The 27,039-nt window shown below is 38.3% G+C and overlaps 1 protein-coding gene across 14 annotated transcripts in view; it reads right to left on the bottom strand.

The window, feature by feature from the left end:
* Positions 1 to 27,039, bottom strand: part of PARD3 (par-3 family cell polarity regulator) — a 438,577-nt gene that overhangs the window by 271,805 nt on the left and 139,733 nt on the right. For all 14 annotated transcript variants that reach the window (XM_079300415.1, XM_079300424.1, XM_079300421.1 and 11 more), the window contains exon 3: positions 19,837 to 20,017. In XM_079300415.1, coding sequence (XP_079156541.1) covers positions 19,837 to 20,017 — 181 coding nt within the window. The remainder of the gene's footprint in view (positions 1 to 19,836; positions 20,018 to 27,039) is intronic.

Raw genomic sequence — 27,039 nt, 5'->3', positions numbered from 1 at the left:
ATAGCTACATGCACAAAATGCAAACAAAATATAATGTGGGAAGGAATAGTCTCTGTGCACACTACTGAGTTTTCAATACAGTAAAGAAAATTTACAACTAATATCTATAATAAGACACAGTGAACATAGTCCTGAACTTCTATTAAAAATTACCAACAGCCTCTGCAATTTTAATGGCACTTGGCCTTGTTTCCATGACAGAAACACTTACTAGGATTATTAGAAGCACATTGGTACACTCATGAAGCATGTTCTCATTATCAAATGCTCTCATTATCAAATCTGTGAGTTAACATTCCACTGAACTCCTACCTGCTGATGATGACCAAGAAGAGCAAAAGATCTCAAGCAGAGGTAGGAAAAGGCCACGTCATGCCACCCCATGTGCTCAGATAAACAATATTTAGCAAAAGGCTCTTCTGCACGCAGGGACTAATACAGCTCAAAGGCAAAGCACAGAGCATAAGATCTCAAGAATACTATTTTCTGTCATTCAGTTGCAAGCATCAAGCTGAATCCACACAGACAAATGAAACATTTGCGTGTTTAAGTAATGAGATGAAATGCCACCAACCCTCCCCATGCACAGGAAACTCACGGCAGAGGAGCTGCCAGACCCTGGCATGGGAGGGCAGATGCTGCTGCTCTCTGCAGGTGTATGTGAGCTTGTTCCTGCCCTTTCACTGGGGTAGCTCAGAGAACAGTCTGGCAAGCTGCAAAGTTTGGTGACTACACAAAACTAATGGTGACCAAACAAGGTCTTTCCAACCAGAATGGGAAATAAGAAGCTCCAGCTTCAACACAACATGCTAAAATCATTCATTCTTAACGTTAAAGATCCCCTTCTGCAGAAAACTGGTGTTCCCAGTAGCCAAATAGTAAGACAATTTAGACTACACTGGAAGCTGTTGTTAAATTGTTCAGGTAATGCCCACAATGGGACAATAACACATAATGCCTGCTGTTCTCCACAGGGTGAGAGACCAGCAGACATCCTTAATTCTTTTCTTGATATCCCCTTACTGTTTAAAACCATGTCTAGTGAACAGTAGCAAACAAGTGCTGCTTGAAGTATGTGCAAAGCTGAGCATGTTTACATGCACTTTTCAAAGCCCCTTATAACAACAGGGAGCATAATTGTTCTCTTTTGGAAATGAAGAACATTTTTACACCTTAGAAAAATTTTTCAATGTTTTTTTCCTTCTTCTTCTTTTTTTTTTTTTTTTTCTTCCCTTTTTTTTTGTTTAATTTTTATTTCCCCTCTGTTTTTTTACTTCCCTTCCCTCTCCTTCTACAGCCATGGAAACATGCAGTTACACTGCATGCTTAATTATGTGCCTCTCACTCCATTTTTTTATTTCACATTGCCAAATCTGAAGAGAGTAAAAAATTATCCCTCAAAGTTCAAACCAAGAATAAGCCAATAGGAAGAGTTTCAACTAAGGTTCAAAAGGAAATCTTGCTACATGAAAGACAGTTCATGAATTTTTGGATCAATGACTTTTCATGCTTGCAGTTGCCAGATTTTATTAGAATTTGTGATTGGTTCTAGCCCAGAGATGAAGATCATCTTTCTTAGTGGAGAAACAGCTTTAGCCAGAACTAACAGAAGATATTTACTGAAATACTATGGTATATACTTCGTGCCAGAATTTGTCAGATTCCCAGCAGCTAACTTTTCCAAGCTGTTTCCACACCACAAGACTCCCTTCTTGTCTCACCCTAGAATGTGCTACAATAATTTCAAGTATCTGCATGCAGAGAGGGCACATGAGGTGGACAAATTTTAATTTACAAAATCTATATTATTATTATTATTACTATTATTATAACTATTAATTTTACGCTGTTAAGGAATTCTCATTTTGTTGTTTCCTTCTTCAAAGATTTATAAGGTAGTTATTTTTCTGCAGCCCAAAATATATTGCTACACTGAAAGGAGAAAAAGAGCAGACTACCAGTATATTTTACTTGGTCTTCTTCCATTAGCATGAATAATTGGAGGTTGTTGCTTAAACATGAGGAATGTTAACAGATTCCAAAGAAAATCAACAGCCCAGGACAGGTTATCCTGGAAATGCCCTGCAAGTAGTTAGCTGGACAAGAGTACTCTGCAAAACCCCTCACACTCTGCACTCTACACTAAGCAGAAGGAAACATTTTCCAACTGGTCTGGCAACTGAATGGCTCCTTGTGCACCTGAACCCAGACAAGCACCTTGTGCACGTGTGCACCTCACACTCTCCCTAGACCTCCCCAGAGAAAGAATGTAAGTAAACACAATCTCTGCTGAGGACAGACAGAAGGAAAAGCAGGAAAACAAAGGAACTACAGTTGTTCTAATTCCCACAAGGCCATGGCCAGGGCTGCTTTTCGTGTGGGCTGATGGACAGAGTGCTCACTTTCCTGAATGCCACACGCCCAGACACTGCCCTGCAGTGTCAAGGCTAACAACCTCAGTCCATGGGAAAATGCATCCAGGAGAAAAGCAGGAATATGGAAGGATCACTCTTCATCTAATGCCAAAATGCAGATGTAAAGAAAGAGCTACTTTTCTAGCTAAGTGCCCCAGCTGCCCTGGGATGCCAGCCAGGATGTAAAGGAGAGCTGTAAGAGTATTATGGCATCCAGTCCTCAGCATCCAGGGGCTTCCCCTGCCCACCCTCTACCTGCATATCCATAAGATGCTCCTGTTATAACCAGAAATAAAATTTGGTGTAATAATACTTTTAACTTCACCTAATTCTTCACAAAGGCTCTGTGGAATGTAATTCCTCAAAGTTTTCAACTCTTCAAAAGAAAGTTACCTTGCACAGCCACTAAAAAAAACCCACAGAGAGAAGAGAGCCATCTCCTGTACAGATGGAGCTATTTCTTTAATCTACCTGAGGGCAAAGGATTTTAGGGAACAAGTCTTATTATCATAATTTTTACATTATATTAGAATTTAGAACACTTCCTAGTAATAAGACTTTCATATTGATTTTTAATCCAGGCATCCTTACATGGCTTGTGCAAAACACACAAGGAAGATGCACAAACGACTATGATAGAAGAACACCCATAGGCTCCCACAGATCATCAACTTCTCTGCAGCACGCACCACACAGTCAATGTGCTTCCAGCAGGAACCCCCTCTGCTTTCTGAAGTACTTAGTTAAAAAGCTGAAAATTAACTCAAAATGTTCTCATTCTACACCATTTTTACATTAAATATGGTGCTTCTGACTAAAACCACTTTACTGGTTAAAAAAAGTAGCTATCTTGTATTTTATGCAAAATAAGAAAGCAGAAAAAAAGGTTATTATTGTTTAGCTACCTATGTTCATGCAATCTCTGAAGGCAGAGTATTATTATAACTATATGAGAGCTAGTGTATTTAATATTTCATATGAGAAGTCAAAAATCTACTACATTAAATAACATCTAAGATATTATTCATTGCTACAAATACAAAGGTTACCTAAAACAGAGAACGCTCCTGCAGATGCTTTTTAAAAGTCATTCTAGAAAAGTAAACTTGTATTCATAGAGATACATATTATCTTTAGTGGGGATTTTTGTCTGTAGAAAAACTGAAACATTATGCTTTATGCCATTCATATAAACATGAAAAATACTTCTTAACAGTTTCTGAAACTAAATAGTTTTCTAAGGACAAGTTCTTTACTTTGTGTTCTTCTCTGGATTTTTTAAAACTATATTAAAAGTTATTAATTCATTACAGAGTTCACTTTATTTTTGGTCAGATGAGATTCTGACTTATGTATTTTTCAAGCTTTTGAAAATACTTTCAAAGAATGTTTAACACTTTCATTCTCAAGTTCAAACTTAGGAGAGAAAACTTACCCATTGGTTCATGCAACATATATAAAATGCAAACCTTCTCAATAATTTTAAATAGGAAGTCAGGATTTTGCATATGTGGGAAATGAAGTCTGAATCTTAATAATGGAGAGTGTTCCATCTCCTCCACAACAGAACATTTCTAATAAAAGTGGGAGGGTTTTATAATGCAAAAGCCAACAAGACAGAAGAGAATTTATGGAGGAAGAACTCCTGGCTGCAGGAATTACAAACCACTCAGGAGTGGGACACACTGGGCTGCATATTGCTCCACACCCAGCACCAAGCAAACCTCACTAATCCCCCTCAAGCTTTCACCATCCCTTGGAATACAACCATCATCATACCTTTTTGTGTGATTACTATGGCAATTCTGATTTAGGGAAGATTAAAATAAACCAAACAGATGTATGTGCTCTTCTTTCTGAGATGACCAAAACCATTTGTGCAAAGAAAGGCTGCTCTCATGTTCCTAGGAAGCAGCTGGGTTATCTCAAATATAAATGCTGGACTAAAACCACCTATCAAATGTAAAGAGATTTTTGCTATTTCCACATAGCTGAGGAGAAGAGCAGTTAATCATCTTGGAGAGCTCTGCTGCTTCTCTTCAGCAGTAACACCTCTTCAGGGCTGAAAATGGGAGCCAAAACTAGCCAAGCCCAGTCATTCAGATGTCCACATTCCTCACTCCTGGCTGGCACTGGGATGCTGGTACCTTGGCCTGCTAACTCCAGGAGAAAGGAAGAGGCAGAGAGCATGAGACTGAGAGATGATTGTGCTCAGCACATCCAAAACCTGCAGGCAGGTACATAATATAATATCTCCACTGGGTCACTGGATCACACTGTCACAGATCACCATAAAAACATCCCTTTCTGGCCACTGACATTTTGCACTTCTTGTCCCTGTGCACACTTTGTGCTTTGGGAAGTCCTGTGACACAGGAGTAGAGGACAGAGTGCCACCTTTTCAGTAAATGGCACTTCCCAACCTCCTTCCTGAGGGGTTTTTAACTATTTTGTTTCCCTCTTTGCACTACAAAAGGGAAGAACTGGACATCACACGCTTTGAATTGCATTCCAGTGGGATTCACCTAGAGATGGCTGAAGGATAACAAGCTTAATCCACAAAAATATAATACTAAATTCTTTAACAAAATACACTTTAGCAGATTTGCTATCAAAGAAAATCAACCTCTCTGTTCTCAAACTGAAGGATTAAAGTCTTTGCATGAACAAAACAAACACAGAAATTCTTGGATCAAAATTCACTCAGCATCATGAGGCTGAAAAAAATTTCCTGCTGATTTACTACACGGCAGTTTGCTTGTCTAGCCTTTCCACACAGCAATCTAACATCAGTGTGAGGACAGCAAGAGGGAAAATTGCTGCCTAAGTGGCAGGTTTGTTATTGTTTGACAATTCTAAAGAGTTCACTAGAAACTTCCAAAAAGAGCATCTTTAATTCCCTGAAATTACTGATAATCGGCCAAGTGAATGCAGAACAATTATGAGGAAAATTGAATGCTTCCAAATGCCAATTTGCTGTATATCCTGAATTAATATTGCATAAGCATTTCTAGTCTCTTGCTGTAAAAGCAAAGGAAAAAAATCCTAGGCCCACAGGCAATCTTGCATGGTTCCCCTCACAGATTTCTGTATCATCATTTTTGCAATTTATAATCATACTCAGCATTTATGTGGTGACTTACATACTTAACCTATTTTTCTTTCAAAAAAACCCCCTACATCTGTCAGGTAAACTGTCTTCTGCATTAAATGTTCAACAATAAGCAGTCACACACAACAGCATGAAGCCTCTAATGCAGCCAGAGATATAAGCTGGTTTTTCCTACTAATTAAGTCAGAGCACACTTGAAGCCATTGTTGCAAAATACAGTCTTAGGAATTTTTTGTACTACAGCTATGCCAGCAGTTGGTCATGAAGTACAGTAAAGAGAATAAATACTCTGGGAAGAAAAGGGCTCAAAACATTTTTTTTTTTTTAAGCTGAGTCGAAACAGATCAATTTCTGTTAAAGGGCCAAGAAAGCATTAAAAGTTAATCTGGGATTTTTGTCAGCCTCAGTTTCCTGGGTAGCAGCTGATTCACCAGCCTGTCCCACAGGAAAACATGACCAAGCCATGGTGACTCAACCAGATGCTGTCCATCCTCCTTAGTCTTTATTTCCTCTGCACCAAGGAGGAGCTGAATCAAAAAACAAATGCAAAAAAACCAAAAACCTTTTAAAATTAATTTTCTCCTTTTTATCCTAAAAATACCAAAACACACAACAAAGCAAGACAAAACAAATCTAAGCAAGTGAGCACACTCCACCTACAAAGAAAATGTAGGGTATGGATGAATGGGAAATCTGGCTGCTGGAGGTATTGGAGATACTGGTATATACAGATTTCTGTGGCAGACAGGATGGGAAGACTAGAGAATTCACTGGAATGGACAAAGTAAACAATGAGATAGGGCGCAGCTGGAAAAACTGCACCTAAAAGAAATAAAATGTTAAGAAAACAAATACTGAAGAATCTTCAAATGAGAAAAGCATAGGTCCAAGTATGCAAAGAATCATTTGCTACATGCATTGCAGCTCTACTTAGAGACTCCAAACAAGACTCGTAACTCAAATCCTGAAGACACCCTGTGATCATCCTGTCAAACACCTATATAAGCCCAGGTACACCATGCAATAATGTCTGCATTTAGTCTTTTAACTTCTGTTGGAAATACAGAAAAATATTGACTTTAATTTCAAGACTGCAGGAGACAGAGAATCCATCAAAGCCCCAGGACTGTCATTTTTAAAGCTCTGCAATTCAGTGAATGTCTTCTATGTCAGACAATCCACAGTTTGTGTTTCAGTAAAGGTAATTCAAAATGTCATCATGCACTTACACAAATCTAACATTACACACTACCATTTTTCATTTTGTGATTAACACTTGAGAAATAACAAGAGTGTAATCATGTGGGATTATCCTTCCTTTTCGTGTCTAACTTTTTGGGGTTTTTTTTTCTTCAGCTTCTAAGATGGACCAGGTCTCAGGTTCTACAGAGAGTTTTGCAAAGTGAAAGGGTGAGCAGGAGGGCAGAAGCAAACCTACTCACTTTCTCTCTAATAGTCATAGATCATTTACATGGGTCCTAGGGTAATTGTTTATACAGCAAAGTAACATCAAGGAAACAGTTATGTATTTTTATTTGTCCCCAGGGAGGTAAGCATTACCTGCCAATAGCTCCTCTTCCTGCCCTCCCCCCTTCTCTTTTCTGATCCATGAATCTTTGTTCTTTAATTCTTCATGCCTTCTCTTTTCCATTCCCCTTCTGTTTCTGATCACAGGCTGATACAAAGTGAACCTTTTCTTTCCTAAAATTTCCATGAGGCATCAAGTCAACCCAGATGCACTGGGTTCTCAATCTGGAAGCCAGCAAATGGAAACAGAAGGAAGAAGCATCAAGTCACCAGCTAACCTTCTCTTGGGTTAAACCCTCATCCCATCACACATGCTGAGCATCTCAGCTTGACAACCACAGACAGAAAGCCCTGAGCACAGAAAGAGCCTTCAGCAGCAGCCCTACCTTTGACATTTCCTCACTTTTCATTGTGAAAAATGACCCTTCAGGTATCTTACAAGCAAATGACAGAAAAAATAGTGAGGGAAAAAGCCACAAAAGGAAATACAGAGCAAACAGTTTACATTGCAGTAAAAGTAATAAAATAGTTATGACTAAAATGAAACAAATGTATTTAATTTAGGAAAAAGGAAAATAAAACTGAATTAACCACATGTATCTATGAGTGAAAATTGCCATCCCTCTAGCTAAAACTATGACTTTAAGAAAATTTTCCAAGGAAAGATAAATAAAACACTGTATTTGGTTTCAATGTTACATATGCAAGGACTTGGAAAAAAAAAGGAGGAAATGCAAAAAAAGCCCCACAAACACATCTTTCCTTACAAAAGCCATCTCTTTTGATACAGCATAGGATGAATTATTGGATTTAATTACTTACTAAACTTACTAAATGCTGTAAAAACATGTGGTCAATGAAATGCCTTCCTCCCACAGACACCAGAAACTCTGCTCCTTTCTGAGGAAATTCTAGCTACGTACCAAACTGAACTGCTTTCATACAGAAAACACTGAAAACCTGCTGTCCTAGAACTCAAGACATCTGCCAGATCTGGGAGGCATAAAGCAGAGAAAAATACAACATTGATTCACAAGGACTCAGTGCCTGTTAAACACAATTGGATTTGCAGAAAAACCTTGAAAGCATATGTACTGAGAAGATATTTAAAACATCTGGCAAAACCTGGATGAGGGGGAGACTGAATACAAGCCCATAACACAAGAGCAAATTAAAATACCTCATTAAAAATATTTTTCACCCTTAGTAAAACATTCCGACTTTGAAAAAGCAAAATGGAAACAAATGGAGCAAAATCCCAGCCCTGGGAAAACTGAGAAACTGAACCTGGGATGTGGCACATACAGCATAGCACAAATTGCTCAGGATGAGTGAAGCTGATGTACAGCCTTCAGGGTTTGAGGAGTAATTTAATATTCAACTCATCCCATAATAGCAATCCCATGCAAAAAATTCACATGCACAAAATCATTCTGGTGAAACACAGAATGAAGATTCCTAAAAGCTGGCTTGTACACCAGCAGCCATTCAGGCAAACAGCACATAAACAACTGCAGTACAATCTACCCTGGAGTGACAGCCACTGGGAACTACATGGAGCTTCCAAATTGCAGTGAAGCCACACACACAAGCACAGCTCTCCTCCTGGAGCTCATTCCACTGGGCATGGACCTGGCAGCCATGAGCTGCAGCAGGGACTGCAGGGTCTGAGCCCAGCCAAGGGTCTGAGCCCAGCAAAGCCCGTGCTGCCCTGAGTGCTGTTTCCCTGCCTGGGGTTCAGGACACACTCTGGGCACAGCAAACCCTGAGCCTGCACCCTCAGAGGGCAGCTCTCACCCCCAGCACTACTGAGGACACGGCTCAAACATGCACTGCTTTGCTACCCCGTTTACTATGGGCTGCCTGGATTTGCTACCACCACAACACACAACTGCACAGCAGCTGCCAGGACACACAGTTTGGGATAAACTCTTCAGCTGACAGAGGAAACACACAGACCAAGCTGCAGTAAACAAAAGTCTATGAGTACTCCCAGCTGCAGTATCACTGAAGCTTGTTCACCCTTCACTTTTTGGGCGATAGGTTTTTAAACAGTTCTGCTTTCTCCTCCTTTCTTCCATTGCTCTTACACGTGGCTTCTCTTCCTCGAGCTCCTGGAGCAGCACCCTGGCAGTGACCTCTCCTCCAGCCCTCAGCTGCACGTCCTGCTCCCCAGTCACTGCCAAAGCACAAACCTGAAATAATATCTCAGCACCAGCACTAACTGCAAACAGATTTTCCCCCTACCCTTTATGGGTGGAAGAACTGAAAATACTTATTACACTGTAATGTTATGTTTTAAGCAACATAACAAAGAGCTATGGGAAAGCAGGATTACGGGAAGACTGTGCCCACTTGTGTTTTATTACTTTAAAGGTGAACTTAAAACAGAGGTAGAGGTAAATCATCTACATGTACAATACTCACAGAAATATTGCCTACTATGTCAAGCTAGAGCAGTAACTTTATTCACTCACTTAATGGATATTTCCCATGGATAAATGTCAAGCAGTTCATTTGACAGAGCAGTTTCATGTTTTTTTTCACTGCAGTAAGACCTTCATTTTTATTTATTTTTCCATGAGTCAAGAGCCCAACTAAAATTTTAAATAAAACATGAAGAGACTATACTATGTAAGACCCTTCAGATGGAAATCATTGTAAAAGTCAGGCAGTGTTTGACCTACAATCTCTCTGTCATCTAATGAAAGTCTTAAACATCAGAGCTCAAAATGGATTGGAATAGAAGAAGCTAACGTCAGTTTTATATTTGGTGGAGAAAGCTTTCATATGCAGAAAACCTCCAAGAAGCCCAAAAGCAGAGAGATCAAGTCAGGACTTACTGAAAACACTGAAAGAATTATTTGTGTATTATATAAAGCTGGTTAACAAGCCACATGTGTCCATTTTCCAACTTGTTAGAAACTGGTGAACATAATTTTGTTCTTTTATAATCTACTAAAAAGAACTGCTAGCACTGCTTCAAACATTATTTCATTGGAAAGAGTTGCAGCAGTTGTTGCCCATCATTATTCTGTCTGCAAACTTGCAAATGCATTTACTTTAATAGCCTGTATTTGAGGGATGCTCCTTTATACAGGCACCCATTCCAGAGGCAGAGCAAGTATACAGGGAGCTTTCCCAAGTTCTTCCATGGGGAGCCAGGTTACCCTGAACATCAGGAAAGGCAGGATGGCAGGGAATGGGATACAGAGACACTCAACTGCATAGAGCAGTGAAAACAACTCACATACTTCACTTCATTAACTCCACATCATGTTTATTCCTCCAGATCTAGGCTGGCTTTCAGTGCCACATAGCACCTATGATGCTCCAACATCTGAGAACACACAGCAATAAAAAGCACAGCTGCCCCTTTGCAGAGGTTTACCCGTTTGGGAGCAGCACCACAAAGTGGCCAGACACCAGTGTCAGACCCAAGGCAGATGGCACTGTAGATTTAACCATAAAATTCCATCAAAGTCTCAAACCCAATCTTACTCTGAAAAAAAATTGAACATGAGGCTTTCTGCATTCATGACATACTGTCCAAACCCCAACTACATGGCCCAAGCATAATTAGGGGTGTACAGGGCCGTATTTCCTGGGGCAATGCAAAATTGCTCAGTAAGTAAAACTGAGATGCTGTTTGCTTTGTAAAATGCCACTTAGCCATTCTCTTCCAAATTTGCAAATGACCTTTTTTAAGACAACAAAGGCAACTTCCTGCTTAATAATAATTTTCTTTTTTAATCTTTCATGTAAGAAATTATTTTCACAATGTGAGTTAAATCACAGGCAGAATGGGATTTGCAGACATGTATTTTGGAACTGGCAAACTCCAGCAAGAGAGATTAGTCAGTGCACTCAGTGTAGCCAATGGTCCATTTCACCCTGAAATAAGCAGTGAAACAGGTCAGGTGAATGCACCCTAAAGGTGTCCAAGAATGAGACACTGGGCTGCCTTGAACATTTAGCTCAGATGCAGAATCTGAAGTCTGTTGGTGGTAACCTCATCCATCATATCTGCTGTGAATCAGCTGCTGCTCAGCAATTTCCAAAAGAGCCCAGTTTTACTTTGAGTTGTGAATATGAACAGTGCTGTACAGAGAACTGAATCAAATCCAATGCCTCAGGATAAGGTTTTAATGGTTGATCAAAGCTGGCTTTGAGAAGCCTCATTTCTGACTTGCACAATATTTGGAAGCTAATGCAAGCTTGCTCTTGCTGTCTTTGTACAACCCTTTCCTGCATGCATGCAAGCAGCAGTAACATTTTAACTTAACCTAAGCACCACTGCCTCCTTTTGTTTGCAAACCCACATGATCCCCATTTCCCTATCTACATATGCAACCATTTCTACTTTCTGTCAATCCAAAACTATTGATAAAATTAGTTGCCTAAATCCATAACAGAGTCTGGAAACACAGACCTGGAACACAGCCCAGGTTCACATTCACTCCAACACCAAACAGCCCAGGGGACACTGAGCTACACTGAGCCAGGCCAAGCTGTGACAGCAGAGAGCAGGTGCTGGGCTCAGAACATGGACTGAAGCAGAACTTGTCACCTCCACAGCATCCAGTGCCAGGGGTCAAAAAGAGAAAAGTTCTTCTAAATGCATACACTTTATTATCACCCTGAATGCTTCATCTGCCCCTAACATGAGTCCACAGCATTCTGAAGCTGGCACTCATCTTAATTACTTAATTAAAGAATTCATGTAGTATCTACAGCAAGAAATGGGTAGGAGAAAAAACAAATTTTGTCTTTGTTTCAAGTATGAAATATGGCAATAAATTAATGGAAAGTTATTTCTCACCCACTCCTTTATTTCAATGTTACAATATTATGTTTCAGTCCTTTTCAGGGCATGAGAGTAAACAAAAAACACTATTCAACTAGTAGCCATCTGTCTCTCTCTCATCCTCCTCCTCAAAGGAACATGTCAAAAGACACAGAATTTAAAGCAACTTTTTCCCAGTAATCACCCAAAGAGATGGACTGTCTCCAAAACACATCCCCAACCATAAAAAAAAAAAAAAAAAAAAAAAAAAAAAAAAAAAAGGTGTAACTGCACTGCAAATGTAATAAGGAAGGGAGCAAGAAGATCCCTTGTGAATTATGAACAAAAGCAAGCAACAATTCTCACACTGAAGTTTTGCCCAACAGAGGATATCATGTAAGTGTAATATCTTACTACACTGGGTTTGTGATCATATCTATGTTTTTCTGCGAGGGGAGACATGCATTAGCTGATGCATTGAATGCAGGGAAGCACCACAGACAGTGCAGCACAGAGCCCCAGAAGCACCTCTCTTCATCAGCCCTAAAACACCAACCCCACAAGATCAGCCTGCTTAGGACCAAGTGAGTAATTAAATACATTTGATAAACTTTGCATCCTCTCCTGTTGAAAGAGTTTTTGTGAGCAATTAATGTCAGTTGCCCACTCTCCCCATAGCCCTTCAAAGACCATTCCTGTTGCCTCAAAGCAAAGAAAGCAAAGCAAAGCAAAGCAAAGCACAACTGGGACACCAGTTACTTTTGCAGACTAGTGGCTCTTGATGTCAAGGATGCCTTGAAGCATACTGTTTTATCACATTTCAGAACAACTATCTATAAATACTGCACAAGGTTTTTAGAAACTGTTGAGTAAAAATTGTAATATGTACATAGGCCTTCATAGAGTAAAAAATTTCACAGGATGGTTGTCTGCATTCTGAGAAAGCATTCTCTCCTCATTTCAGATTCATGTTTCTTTGCCTTCACTGTGGTGCTCATTTGCTTATAATGAAATTACAAGAAACAGAGGAGCAATCAAGAAGGTATCTATTTTAAGAGTTATTACACTTACTGATATAATACTTATTGATATGTATGATGACAAACTCTATAAATAACACATACCACTTTATCTCAGTGGTATTAAACCCATGATACCACAATATGACAGACTTGAGTAGCTACACTGCAATGTTTGATTGGATAAAATGATATCATATTTTTGCATGCATAAAAATAGAATTCCATTAAGGAAAAAGTTGCCTTTCATTTAAAGAAAGGGAAAATAAAACTCAACAACCACCACCTGAGTGTTGAAATATTCTGAGAATACAGCCCTGATTTCCATAATAACTTGTTGTTCAAGTGATCATTAAGCCTATTTACGATGTCAAATTTAGACTAATATCCAAACCTGACTTCTTAAACTATTTGAATTCAATATTACATCTTTATAACCCTTCGTTATTGTCTCCTTTGTACTGTATTATCTATCTATCTAGGTACAGACACAATATCTAGATATCTAGGTATCAGATAGAATTCTGTATTTTTATTACTTCTTGCTACTACTACTTGTAGATAGAAGTCTTCACCATATGAAATAACATCTTGAAATGCACCACAATTACTCAGGTTTCTTCTAGAGAATCAGCAAGTTCTAAGATTTTTGACTTTATTGGTTTCAGGGATTTTTTAATCCTGCTAGAAGCAACAGTATTTTGCCTGCTGGTATACCAAGAAGATTGAAGATATTAAAGGTTAATTTAGAAACTTAAGCAGTTTAAAATCCATTTGTTTTTACAAACGTGTCACAGTCTCATCGAAAACACATGGTTTTTAAACTCCTCAACAATCCCAAATTAACAGCAGAGCACTACACTTGGAGAAAACACCAACTGGAGATCACTCAAGTCAGAACTGTGCTGTACAAAGATCAAATTTAGCCTCATGGAAGAAAGCGGCACCTGGTACTGATTTTTTGATTCAATAACTCTGGCTTTTGAACAATCATATCCCTCACAGAGCTTTAGGGATAAAATGTGATAAGAATTCCTGAACGGTGAGAGCACCAGAAGGTGAGGAAACAGACTCTGCTAAATGTTCTCAAACTCTAATGCATGAGAAACCTTCCTTATTCAGATGCCAACAGCTGAGGTGCAAGTCTCAGTTCAAGGTTCTTTTTGTACTATCCAACACAGCAAAAGAAACCTAGGAGAACCTGTCAAGGGAGGAACAGTGAGAATGATGGTTTGGAAATCCTTTGTATTCCATTCCTGGAACTTCACTGGAACGACAAGCAGCCGAACATCAATGAAGTTGACCGAGGAGGTAGAAAGCTGAGCTGATCCAAAATGCAGCAGAGAGAATAGAAAACCTCCTCCTGACTTCAGCAAGCACTGTCTGTGAAAAAGCCCTTTTCCTAATCTGGATGACTTTCTGTATATTTTGTCATCAACTATTTAGTCCTAGAGATAACTCGATCTGATATAACTCCTAACATCTGGGTTTCGATGAACTCATCTTTCTCTTCCTCCATTTCTAATCTCTGGATTCCTTAGTTCTTCAACATTTGAAAATATCTTTATTTCTATATGTAAAGATGACTCAGAGTTGAATTAGAAGTCAAGCAAACACAAACAAGAATGAAAAAGTTTCTAGTGGCCATATGTGGGAAAGAGTGCTGAAATGATCATCATTTCTGAGACTAGAACAAATATGAACTCACCTCTGCAGTTCTCTGCCAACACTCTAACATGGAGTGCTCCAAATCATCAAACCAAAGCCCTTACCTTAAAAATGTTTACATATTAATTCTCAGAATATACATTTGGGACGCTAGATAAATACTTGTATCAAATCAGTGAAGTGACATATTTAAAGCCACTTTAAAGTACTTGAAATTCACACATTCATGCACTCCCATCTTTAAATGGTTTGTTTAACTTGCATTTTGCTTGGATTTTTTGTAGCTCAAATTTGTTAACAAATATACATTGATACAATGGACACAAGAAATTATTCACCTGGAGTCACCAAGCAAACCAGTGGCTTAGCCAGAACAGGACAGATTGCCCCCAGCAGCCCTCCGGCCTCAGGGCACAGCACAGGACTGTGCTCAGCAGCATGCAGATCCTGCCTCTGAACCATTCCCACAAACTGCCTTGCTACATGAGGTGTTAACATATCTTCCAGCCCTGTGGGTTACAAAAAGTGGCTTTTGCCCAGGAAATGCCAACTCTCCTCTTATCAGCCATGCAGAATGAGAAAAATATCAATACATTTAAAGACTTGGATCCTAGCAGCTTTTGTCTTTCCTTAACTAAATAAACCAATCCTACCAATTATTCATAGTCTCCAAAGCAACTTAGTCTTGTTGCTCTCTTTTGACTCTCTCCAACTTGTTTAGAATTTCTCCGGGCTGGCACCACAACTGGTCACTCCAGCTTAAGCCTTGCTGCTCACAACAGCAAGCTCACAGCATCCTTTGCTTTTGATCTTTGGATGGAAGAGCATAATGCTCAACTGCAGGGTAATAAGGCACCATATTGCCAGGATCCTGCCAACAGTGTTGTGGACTTTGCTGTTCATTAGTACTGCCTTGCAAATTACCTTTCCCTTCCTAGATGCAGTGGATGTGCCCATCTCATTGATTACAAAAGAGTTTATGGATTTATCAAAAGTCTATGCTGAACTGAAACACTATGCCTGAAACTCCATCCTAGATTTTTATGCAATACTTTCTATTCCAGTTCAAATTTATTAAAATACTAAACAGTCCTTAAACTAAGAGAGCCCTCAGAGGCTATACCTGATATGCCCTAATAATTTGTCAGTGAACAACTAAAAACTACTCAGAAAGCAGAGAGAGACACAAATTCAAAGGCAAGCAAGGTCAGGAGCTTTATAATAGCAATAAATTCCCAGTCAAAGTCTGCATGCATGCTCTTACCTGTGAGGAATAAACTTGTGCTGATTGCAGGGTAAGAGCACACTTGCACACAGGGAACCCTAAAGCAACAGCCCCTCTGCTGGGTAAACAATGATATGAAGCTGCAGCAATTTCTTTGCTTCTCTACACTTCTAGTACATCTTCACAGCCAGCTGTGCACTCACTTCACAATATTCTCATCTAAATTTTTTTTTTCATGGTCTGGTTCTGTGACCAGAATATGAAATTGATGTTGAGAGTCCAGCTAAAACACATGATACAGATCATCTGAGCAAATAATTCACCAGAGTGCACCAATTTCAGCTAGCTCTTAGTCATTTCTTAGGCTCTCTGGCCAGTGTTCTGAGAGATACAGACCCTCCAAGCCTTTAGGAGAACCTTACAATTACCTCATATCTCATTTTCAAAGAACTGAAGTACCTACAAGACATCCTGAAAACAAAAGGAATCTTCCAAAATGCACAGGCAGCTGGTTTGTGTCACACTGGCAGAAAGCAGTACAATACAAATCATGATGGGAAGCTGCACATGCACAATATGCTTGTACACCTGTCTGCTAAATATGTCACTGTGGACATCCTTCACTTGGAAAAGCATATAATTTACTTTTATTAGTTATATTTGTAATCACAGAATTACAAAGGTTGGGTGAGATGTCTGAGGGTTATTTGGTTTACCCAGTCCACACAAAAAAGGACCAGGTGGATCAGACTGTTCAGGGTCATGTTCAGTCAAGTTCTGTCTATCTCCAAGCACATGGAGATGTCACAATTTCTCGGAGCAGCTTGTTTGGCTCTCCAGGTGAGAATGGTTTCCCTTATTTCTAACTGGCATTTTCCTTGTCAAAACTTGTGCTTGTTGTCTCCAGCAATAATGTCCCTATGTAAGAAGATTCTGATTTAATTTTCTCAAAACCTTTCCATTAAACAGCTGAAGAAAAAAGAGGATCTGCAAGCCTCCTTATTCCCCTTAAGGGAAAAAACATCAGCTCTACAAACCTCTCTACCTCTCTTATGTTTTCCAAATAATGTTATGTATTAAAAATGTTTTTTCACTCTAACTGCTGAAATATTCAGAGAGACTTGTTACACATAATCACACCAAGACAAATAACCAAGGGTGGTCTTAGTTCTTGAACAAGCTAAATAATTTAAAAGGAAAACAAGACAAAGAGATGACCCTTTTCACAATATCTCATGAAGCTGAAAAGGGATTTTATTTACAATATTTAAATGCAGTACTGTGAAACAAACAACTTGGTTCACAGGCAGTGCACCCGCTGTTGAACTGTCACTGCCTGACATCCTGTCTTATCTGCCAAATTGCTCATTAGGTTTGGCAATTTTCACCTGCGCCTCCAGTTTATATTTCAGCAGGGAATAAACATCAGTATGCTTTAACAATCTTCTGCAGTGAGCTTCCAACCTCTTCCCAGAAAACACACAGGCACAACACAAAAAATGCCTTGTGTACTGTATGCTTAGAAAAAAGATGCAGCTGAAGTGATGAAACACAACAAGAAGTTTAACTTGGGTAATAGAAAAGCAGTAAAAAAGAAAGAGCTAGATAAGAAACATAAATAAATCAACTGCTTGTACCCATGAATTGTGTTTTCACAGTGCAAAACAACACAGAGGGTATGGGCTAGCCTCACTTTTGTTTCCATGTTTATACAGGAAGATTGAATTTGACACACACACACCCTCACCAACATGCAAAGTACAGGCTGTGTTTGTGCATGGGAAAAGAGAGACTCCAGATGAATATTACTTTTCCAGCTGGACCTGATCTAGCTAACCTTTCCCTTGCTGGGAGAGGAGCGATGGTGTGATGCATAAACAAACAAAAGGAGTAGCATGGCAACCAGAACAAAGAGAGGAGGATCTCAGCAGGTTTTGAGCCCCAGCCTCATGCAGGAGCTGCTGCCTGGGAGCAGAGGGTGCAAGTGAGCAGCAGCACGAGGGCACAGAGCTGCAGAGCCACCAAGCAGAGCCCGCCCCACTGCAAAAAGCACCAGAGATGTAAAACAAAACGTCTCGAATGCTGTAAACCAATTCCAGACGGAATACTGTTTTTCATTTGTTAGAAGTAAAATATTCACCACCAACCCTGCAATTAGCTGGAAAATTACAATAATTACAGCAATTTTGTATCCCATCTCCAATCCAATTAATAGATATATGACCTTGTCAACATGTAATAATCAGGATCTGCATCTACCGCAAAACTGGATGGGTTTTATTTGCTGAATAGAACTTACACAGTAAGAAGATAATTATTTGAAATACTGAGAATACCATTTGTATGCTATGCTTCACTTCACAAGTTATAAAGGAAATACAATAAGGATAGTATTTCCATTTTCAATGTATATTTAAATGAAATTCCTGAAATAGGTATGTTTAATATGGGATAATATTACTGCACTGGGATTCCAAGCGTGTGGTTTGGAACATTCAAAACCAAAATATATCTGTCAACATTTTAAAAAAGTAATTAGATGGATAGGAGAACATTTCTGATAACATATTTATTACAAATTGTTTTACACACTTTATTTGTGCGTGCTTCTATATAAAGTCTCAAAGAGCTATAATCCTTACCAACAGTTTCAGAAGTCTTCTGTATTTCTAAAGATCTTTGTATTGAAGGGTCTCAGACCCCTTTTTGGTCATCTTAGCAATCAGTGAACTAGCCAACTGTTCCAGAATGACACCAAAGATAAGTGAGCTGTCCAGTATACCACTGAATTTTCTCTGTACTATATGATTTCAATAAACTAAAATTCATGTATTGTATAATACACCGAATAATCACACTAAGGAAAAAATGTGTATGCATTTGCCTGCTCTAACCCCTGCTAAGTTGAGAACCAAGGAGGACAGTTTTTTGGCTTATGCATAGAAATGAGATGTGCATTTAGCGGTGACATACTCTAGTGACAGCAAAATGGAAGGGTCCTGAAATTCCAGGATACTTCTTTATTCTGTCATTAATCCTTCCCTAATTTAATTCTGTGTTGCAGTGAAGCATAGTTGTAGCTTAAAAAGACACATTCAGCTCTACGTAAGGTAACTGTTAAATGCTATTCACTTAATTTTACAGAAAACATTCTGGTACAAAACCCCTCAAACCTAACAGAGTGGTAACTTTTCCATTTGTATTTCCTTTGACTGCTTAAACACAGATTTTATACACTGAAAAAACACCTACACAAAATCAATCCATTGGAAATTTTAAGTAATGTATCTGTAAAAATATCAAAGGATTGACAATACTAACTTCTTCTAACAAATTTTCTGGAGTGGTGGAAACCCTATTTCAAAAGTTCAGTGAGCAAAATGATAGACACTACACATAAAAGGACACAATGCCTTATCCACATTGTCTTGTTCGCATGGTACTTTTAACAACAACAAAAATTACACAGTAAATTTAAATTTTCAGTTATTTTTCTTCTTAATAAGCTCAAATATTCAAAGAACCTGTAATTCTTGCTATATGGTTTTCCAACAAATGTTCACCACATTGAAATAAACAAAATAAAGAAATTTTTCTGGCTGTAGTTTCTGTTTTTTAAAGTGTATTTTTGCAACACAATAAAGGTATATTTTAGCAGGTGTTTTTTATGGACAGGTGAGAGCATAACCTAGCAACATTGACAGGTTAAGTAGAAAGTGCTCATATCTTTAGTTTCTTTTTACCATTTTGTTCATTAAATGGAACAAAACTGGCAAACCGAAAATTACACCATGCAGCAACTACATTTGGAGATATTGCTGTGATTTTCAGTGTGAGGACAATTTTAAACTGGCAGCACAGAAGCAGCTTATGGCTCCTAAAAGCAATTTATAAATAATTTATTAAAACAGAACAGGTTTGTTTACTTGCATGCAAGAAGCATTTGCGCAGTTTCTCAGTTCCGATCAGCTTTCGATAAGCACAGATCATGAATCACTTTTCCCAGCAGCATCGATGGGTAACAGCACTTGGCATCTTTGTAAATTTAGACAAAACATGTTGAGATACAGAGAACATTTACTCACTTGCACGAAGGACTGACGGGGTGACCTCAATTTCACTTGTTGCTTGGTAAGGCTGGAAGGCTGATGCTGCATTGGAGCCGAGCTCACTGCCAAAAATCTCCGGGCTTTGCGTGCCTGTCGAGCTGGCGCTGGTGCCATCGCCCCCATGGTGAGGATCTTGCTCATCAAACACAGCCACGAGCTGCAAATGACAATTCAATCTACTGTTAAAAAAAAAAAAAATTCAACACCAAAGTGCCATTGCAGCGTTTCATCATTTCCTCCCACCAAAGGGCAAGAAGTGTCTATCAGCAGATACCCTGATCAATGCCAAGATCACAACATAATCAGCCCAAGGAAAAGCAGCCATTAATTGGATATTAGAAAGGATCAACAGCTCTGATGGGACACTAAACTCATCACTGTGAGCCACAGAAAGAATGGCACCAAGAGAAAGCAAGGGTTGCACCTTCCCCAGCAAACCACTTCATTTTACCCAGAAATGCAGAAAACTGAGTGTGGATTGATGCCTGAGCACTGGAATTCAATATCTGTCCTTAGATACTTCTAAATGCATCACTACTACAGAGTCAAAACCAGTGTAACAGATTAAAAATTCAAGAAGTTGTGTTGATACACACTGAAAGCTACAGACAAAATGTAAAGCCAAGGAAATGTGTTATAATCACAACCAGTCATCATCTATTAACCTGCTATCTATTCACCTATTATCTATTATTATAACTTAAGTTGTAGGCTTCTCTTGCAAAATTTCTTTACTCAGATTTATAGAGATACTCTGTATCTGTTTGCCATCACTTCTCCAAGTTTGAAATCTCAAGTCCCATTTAGAACTTTGCCAAGTCACTAATTTAATAAACATTTACTAAACCTGCAAGAAAAATAGGAAGACACTACAGTGATTTTTAATAAACCTGAAATATTTTCTCCACGATAAATGATTTTATGCACTTTTTTGAAACAAAAAATTTATCCCAATTTATCTTTGATAACATACTGAAAGAGATAACAGCTCTTATACACATTTCGCTTTGGAACTTAATTTTCAAGACAGAGAAAAAAGTGTTATGGATAGCAGCATTCTGCAGCCTGCAAATTAATCTATAATATAATATTTGAAAGACATTTCCAAGAAAGCATTACATTCTTCTGTCCAAATTGGAAGGGTAAATGGAGCAAATCAACTTAAACCTATGCTGGTCTCTGCAAATTGTTTATTCTGTTAGCACAACAGCTAAAACTTTATGTAACCAAAAGGCAACAGAGGTCATTTTCTCATTTTTTTAAGCAATTTCAACATCATCTTACCCAAAAGATATTAATAATATTCCCTTTACTCAAATTTAACTTACATAAGCATCTGCAAAAAAATTTAAAACCACAGCTCTAAGTCCAAGTGGAAACCATTTGGGAATTCAGCTTTTGAAAGTACTCTCAGGCATTTACTCTTTTTCACCAGTCATTTTGAAATTACAGAGAGTAGCAAACTTCTGCCAATAATTCCATATCTGACCCAAATTTAGGGTCAGACAGGCAAAAAACAGAAAGAAGAAACTGGTAATGGATAGAGGACCATGCTCTCTCCAGTGCTAGTTGAAAGGTAGGTAGCAGCAGGAAAACCAGGCTGCAGCTGCAGACAGCTGGAACATGTTTTTACCATAAAAGTCATTATTTTATGCTTGAGAAATCTACACATAAAAGAGACGTGACAACACCAAAATGTCAGTAGCTCAAGAGTATTGGAAATTTAATTTTCTAACACAATGTGAAATATCAATGCTTACAAAAATATGCTTCTAAAACTTTATTCATAACTCTCTTACTGTTTTATAGCAAGCTAATTACCAATCTCCAGCAACTGAAAATAAATTAATCCACAAGCGAAGATCTGTAAGGTATTCCAACAAAAGACAAACAAAGCATTTATGAATCCTAGCATGAAACATCAAAAATCCTTTTGTCCTTCACATGTCATGCATCAAGATAAATCCCCCAATTACATTCTGTTCCTTTGAGACTGATTGAAAAATATTATTTGATGCATGCAGCTGCAAGTATTTTATGGATATTACATATGTGCAAAAAGGTATGTGCATATAAATCTCTATATATGTTATCTCCTACTCTAAGTTGCCTCCAGCTTTTTGCCTATTCCAGACAGTCTACAACCCATAACTTCAGAACATCTAAAAATGAATGTTTCTTATTTCAAGTTTAGCTTTTGATCTTATCATTTTTTGCAGGTATTCAGTTTTGACAGCATCAAACCTTCAAAAGGCTTCAGTTCCATTAAAAGGCATACCAAGTTGTAACATTTTTTCAGTGTGAAGAAACACAAGCTATGTTAGTCTTCTCCACATCTAATTAGCATTAGGAATACAGGTTAGGAAGTCCATTATAAAACAGCACTAGCATGGTACAGTAGCCATCTGGACTACAATAGTCAGTCCTCTCAATGAGCTAAAAAGTCTTGGGGACTGGAAGACTTAATGCAAATAAGCACTCTTGAATCTTGGTTTCCAGACCTGGGTATGCCATTCTGCAAGATCATGAGCTCGCAGGAAACAGACAGCCAAAACACCTTGCACTGTATTATTATATCAAGCATTTATCTCTGATTTCCTCAACACCCTTTATTTTAATCCAAGGAGATTATTCAAGGAGAGGAACTGTACTGCTGGAGGCCCAGAGACACCTTGACTACCATCCTTGCAAGAACAAGAAACAAAACAAAAAACATTCAGAGACACCTTACACAACATGAAAGGAAACACGGGAGTTGGTCACTGCAGCTATGAAGAATCCTTTGCTGCAGGAATCCACAGCAATAAACAGTGCTCTGTGCCATCAATATGACTCTTGATGAGTCATGTTTAAAGGCCACAGAGATTGTTTTAATTTGGCAAAGAAAGGAGCACACATTACTAGACCAGTTTTTATCAGCCTCAAAGTCAATGGTAAGCCTATGGTATTTTGCTGGGCTTTACAAGTCAGATTTACAACGAGAATAGAAAATGAAGATGACTATCTTCTCTGGAAACATCATCTTTACTCTCAGGAGACTTTTTCCATGTTGATCTTTTTCTTCTTTAATAAGAAATAAATTACTGAAGTTACCCATACCTTTTGAGAATCACTCTATTATTTCCAATACCTGTGCCTCCTGTTCTCTGTCCTTCAGTTTTAGATCTCATCACCTGCAGTGACCTCAGAAACTCATCATAAAATCCACTCTTATGCAGAAATGGAAAGACTGAACAACCATAGTAATATATTAATAAAGAAAGTAGCTTAGTTGTTCAATACTAGATCTCTATCAGCTCTTTAAAAGAGCTTCCACCAAAATTCAGTGAGTACTGGTGCCATTTGGTTTAATTTTATTTGTAAAAGAGAAACCCACACCAAAGACCAAATATAACATCAACAACAGTTAATAATTAATTATAAGATATTTTATCCACTCCTTGTTCCTCAGCTTGAGACCTCAACTTGAATGCACCAAAGACATGAGAATATGGTAGTAGTTTTAATCACCTGAGGAACAAGGACTATCTGCATTTTTCAATCACTGAACTAAAAATCTGCAAATAGGAAATAAAATCAAGTAAAACCAAATCACCCTGTCATCCCAAACCAAATTTAATAAATAACAGGCTTAATTTAGATTGGCGTGCTTACATTTCTTTTTATAATATGGCAAAAGCAACAGAAAGGTGAGAGGTTTTATCATCATCATTTATCAAGGTAATATGGCACAGGAAGTGTCATCAGTTTTAACAATTTAAGATTTTGGTATGTGTATATAACTTTTTCAAGAAAAAATAAGTTTCAGATATTCATTAATACATTCAGATATAAAGACAGCAGCATTGCTCAGATCATAACTTATGGAAGGTAATCCTATTTCAGCAATGGAATTAGAGTAAGTCTTCAAATGGTCAACTGCATAAACTAAAATACTTTTTAAACTCCACCCCAATAAATACAAGCAATTTTGTGTGCATTATCAACAAAAGATACAATTATTTTAAAAAGCAACAGCAGTGCTTGACTAACAGTTTTTCTCTTTTTAGAAATAAAGAACTACAGTAAAACTCAACAATTATCCCAGCTGTAAAAAGCATACTTGTGATCATTAGCATATTTCAAGAGGTGGAAGGGATTTTTTATTGCCAACCTTATCCTCTGAAGACAAAAAATACAGCAGTACAGTTTAAAAACCAGCAACTTAAATGCTCTCCTCTTTTGACAGATAAACAGCCTTTCCATAGCAGCACAGCAGACAGACAATGAAGAGAGAGTAACATAATTTTTTTGTTTTTGCTAAATATGTTAGCTTCATCAACCAAATGCCTTATAAAGAAATTATTTCACAGCCTGAGGTATCAAAACAAAGTTTTACTGAGGCACCTTTAGATTTGGGGTAGGAGGAAGACATTCCAGCCTATAACTGCATTCAGCTCTCTAAAACACCAGGTTGTTCTGAATTCATTACAATCCAACATATTGTTTTTTCTAATAGAGAGGATGAGCTTCTCTATTGCTCTGTCTGGGACTCAACACATGATGCTAACCAGGTTATATTTACTTAAATAAATAGCAAGAAGATTGATTTATTTTAATATTCACACAGCAGCAGCAGTCTGCATTCCAACATTAATTATTACAATTTCCTTCTATTCTAAAGTAATTAAAAATTAGTAAACACATATGCAGTCTTAATTAATAGACTAGATTAAGAATGTTAATTAACTGGATTAAAAAACTATTTCCACCAGCAATGGCTGTTTACATTTTCATTAAGTACCACTATCATATAAACCAATTTATCACTATCAAATAGCCCAATCAGGTAATCTCACTTCAGCACCAAACCACAAAAGCAGACATCCTCCACTCCAAAGTAATTCATAAAGCTAGAAACTTCTGCTGTATTTTTTCCATCACTATGATATGATTGTCAAAAAGATAACTTGAATTTTGCATATTCCCAAGCACTTGTCCAAAATTTATTAATTCTTTGGTGATATTTATTGATGAATCTGATACTGGCTCATGTGTAGGCACCAGCAATGATTTCAGATTTATTTTAATATCTGTGAGGATTACAGCTCCATTCTCCTGTTAGAAAGACAGCAAACTGATCCTCCAGTTTTCATACCCTTTGGGTTTCACAAAGGCTCTACACTTCCTATCCTTTCTTTTTGCACGGAGTGAAACTGAAATTACCCATCTTTTTAGATTATTAGGAGACATTTTAGATATCTGGTTTCTTCTCACCAGAAGGACATTTAGGAGATAATTTTATACAAGAACATTCCTATTTTGTTCTGACTGTTCAGTGGACAATTGTTCAGTGGTTAATCTGCTGAGCAACCCAAAGTGTCTGGATTCCCTTGGCTGAACCTGCACTTCCCCTGCTGGTCTATACAACTTCCAGATGTGGTCTTCCCTTTCACAGCTGCTGTGCTCTTCTGACATTTATGCTGCACAGCTTCTCCTGCAGGACAGCCATCCATGGACAAAACTGCCTTTCACACAAGATGCCATTTTCCTGGTTCCAGGAGAGCAGAGAGCATAGACCTTCTGAGGCAGCTCCAAGTGATGGAACAGCTCAACCACACACCTCTGGTGCAGCACCAGTGCTGTCAAGGATTCTGGTTATCAGCTTATGCTTAATAATTGAACTTTTTCATAGGGGACTTATGGTCCTTGAAAATAGATTTTGATGGTTCAAATGAGACTCTAAAATCTAAATCTGCTTTGTGAAAATATCTTCCCCTAAAGTAGCTACTTCCAGCATCCCCTTTAACCTCCAATGCCAGAGGGTTAAGCCCAGCCCTGTCCTGCAGTCCCACTGTGCAGGGCTCTGTCTGCACTCACTGTGACAGCATGGGCTGCTGACAAGGGAGATTTCAACCCTCTCACAGCATGGCCATACCTTTCAGACCTGCAGCAAGTGCCTGGGAAGAGGACATGGAAAAGGCTGGCAAAAAATTCAAACATGAACATCACTGGCATCCTTTCCTCAGCAAAAACCATTTCCAGTCTCAAACAAGACTGAACTAGCAAGGCACCAACAGAACTGACTACACACATCCTCTGCAACTGGCACAGGTGAGGGAGACTGCAAGACAATACAAGCACAGTTCTCTAGCAACTCCTGAGGGCTGGCAAAAACCACTCACACCCAAAGCAGTCTATGTGCTACTCAGTCCACGTTACAATGCAGAACTGAGGAGTAGCTGTTTAATAAGACCCAGCAGTAAATCAAATTCCAGCTAATGGCACTTCAGACTCCATAACATCCCAAAACACAAGTTGCTTGTGAATGAACAGATGAGTATAAGGAAAAAAAAAAAACATAAATTCAGGAAAATCTCTAGCAAGGGATCAGCCAATTATTATTTAGAAATGAAAGAAACTAAATACAAAATCAATTCATAGGTTTTCTGATGACTGAACTGACTTTAATAGCCCCATGCCAGACCCAAATTCTTATTATTCTTTGAGCTTCATTCTTCTACATGGCTCATTAAAAACCCATTTAAATATAACTACTGTTTCAATGAGCTAGTAAAGAGAAAATATAGAATAGGTATTTTCACAATAATACACTACTGCCCATAGATATTTTAAAAAAAAAATCTATTAGCAAAATAGCATCTAAGAGTCATTTTGTGCTTGATGTTACGTGCAACCTGAGTGTCCCCTCTACAGACTTAGAGATCATCCAGCACTTTAAAAGGAGAGAAAGGGCAAGCACCATTTCATTTTAGGGTAAGCTGTAACACAAAGAACAAAACCTCTAGAATTTCAAGAAAATCATTACCTGTCCTAATTAATCACTTCAGTACTAGCTTTTCATCAAACTTTTCAAAGTAAAGTAGCTAGAAGGGAGCCAAAACAAAGAACTTTTCACAGTAACTTTACAGTATTATATACTTTTGGAAAAAAATAAGGACATTTAAAGGGTCACATTCCACCATCATATTAATACTTTGTATTCGATTTTCAGTAGATTATACAGAAGTGTAAGCTCAGATAGATTCATAGAATAACCTGAACTGGAAAAGACCTCGGGAAATCAATTAGTCCAAGCCCTTGTTCAAACCAGGGTCAGGGAGAGGAGGCTGCTCAGAGCCACATACAGTTGCATTTTTTAAAAAATCCAAAGAACGGGCAGTTCACAACCTCTCTAGG

This window comes from Erithacus rubecula (genome assembly GCF_903797595.1).
Source record: "Erithacus rubecula genome assembly, chromosome: 3".
Taxonomy (NCBI): Eukaryota; Metazoa; Chordata; class Aves; order Passeriformes; family Muscicapidae; genus Erithacus; species Erithacus rubecula.
The sequence above is the reverse complement of the archived record's forward strand: the minus strand, read 5'-3'. Positions and strand labels throughout refer to the sequence as shown.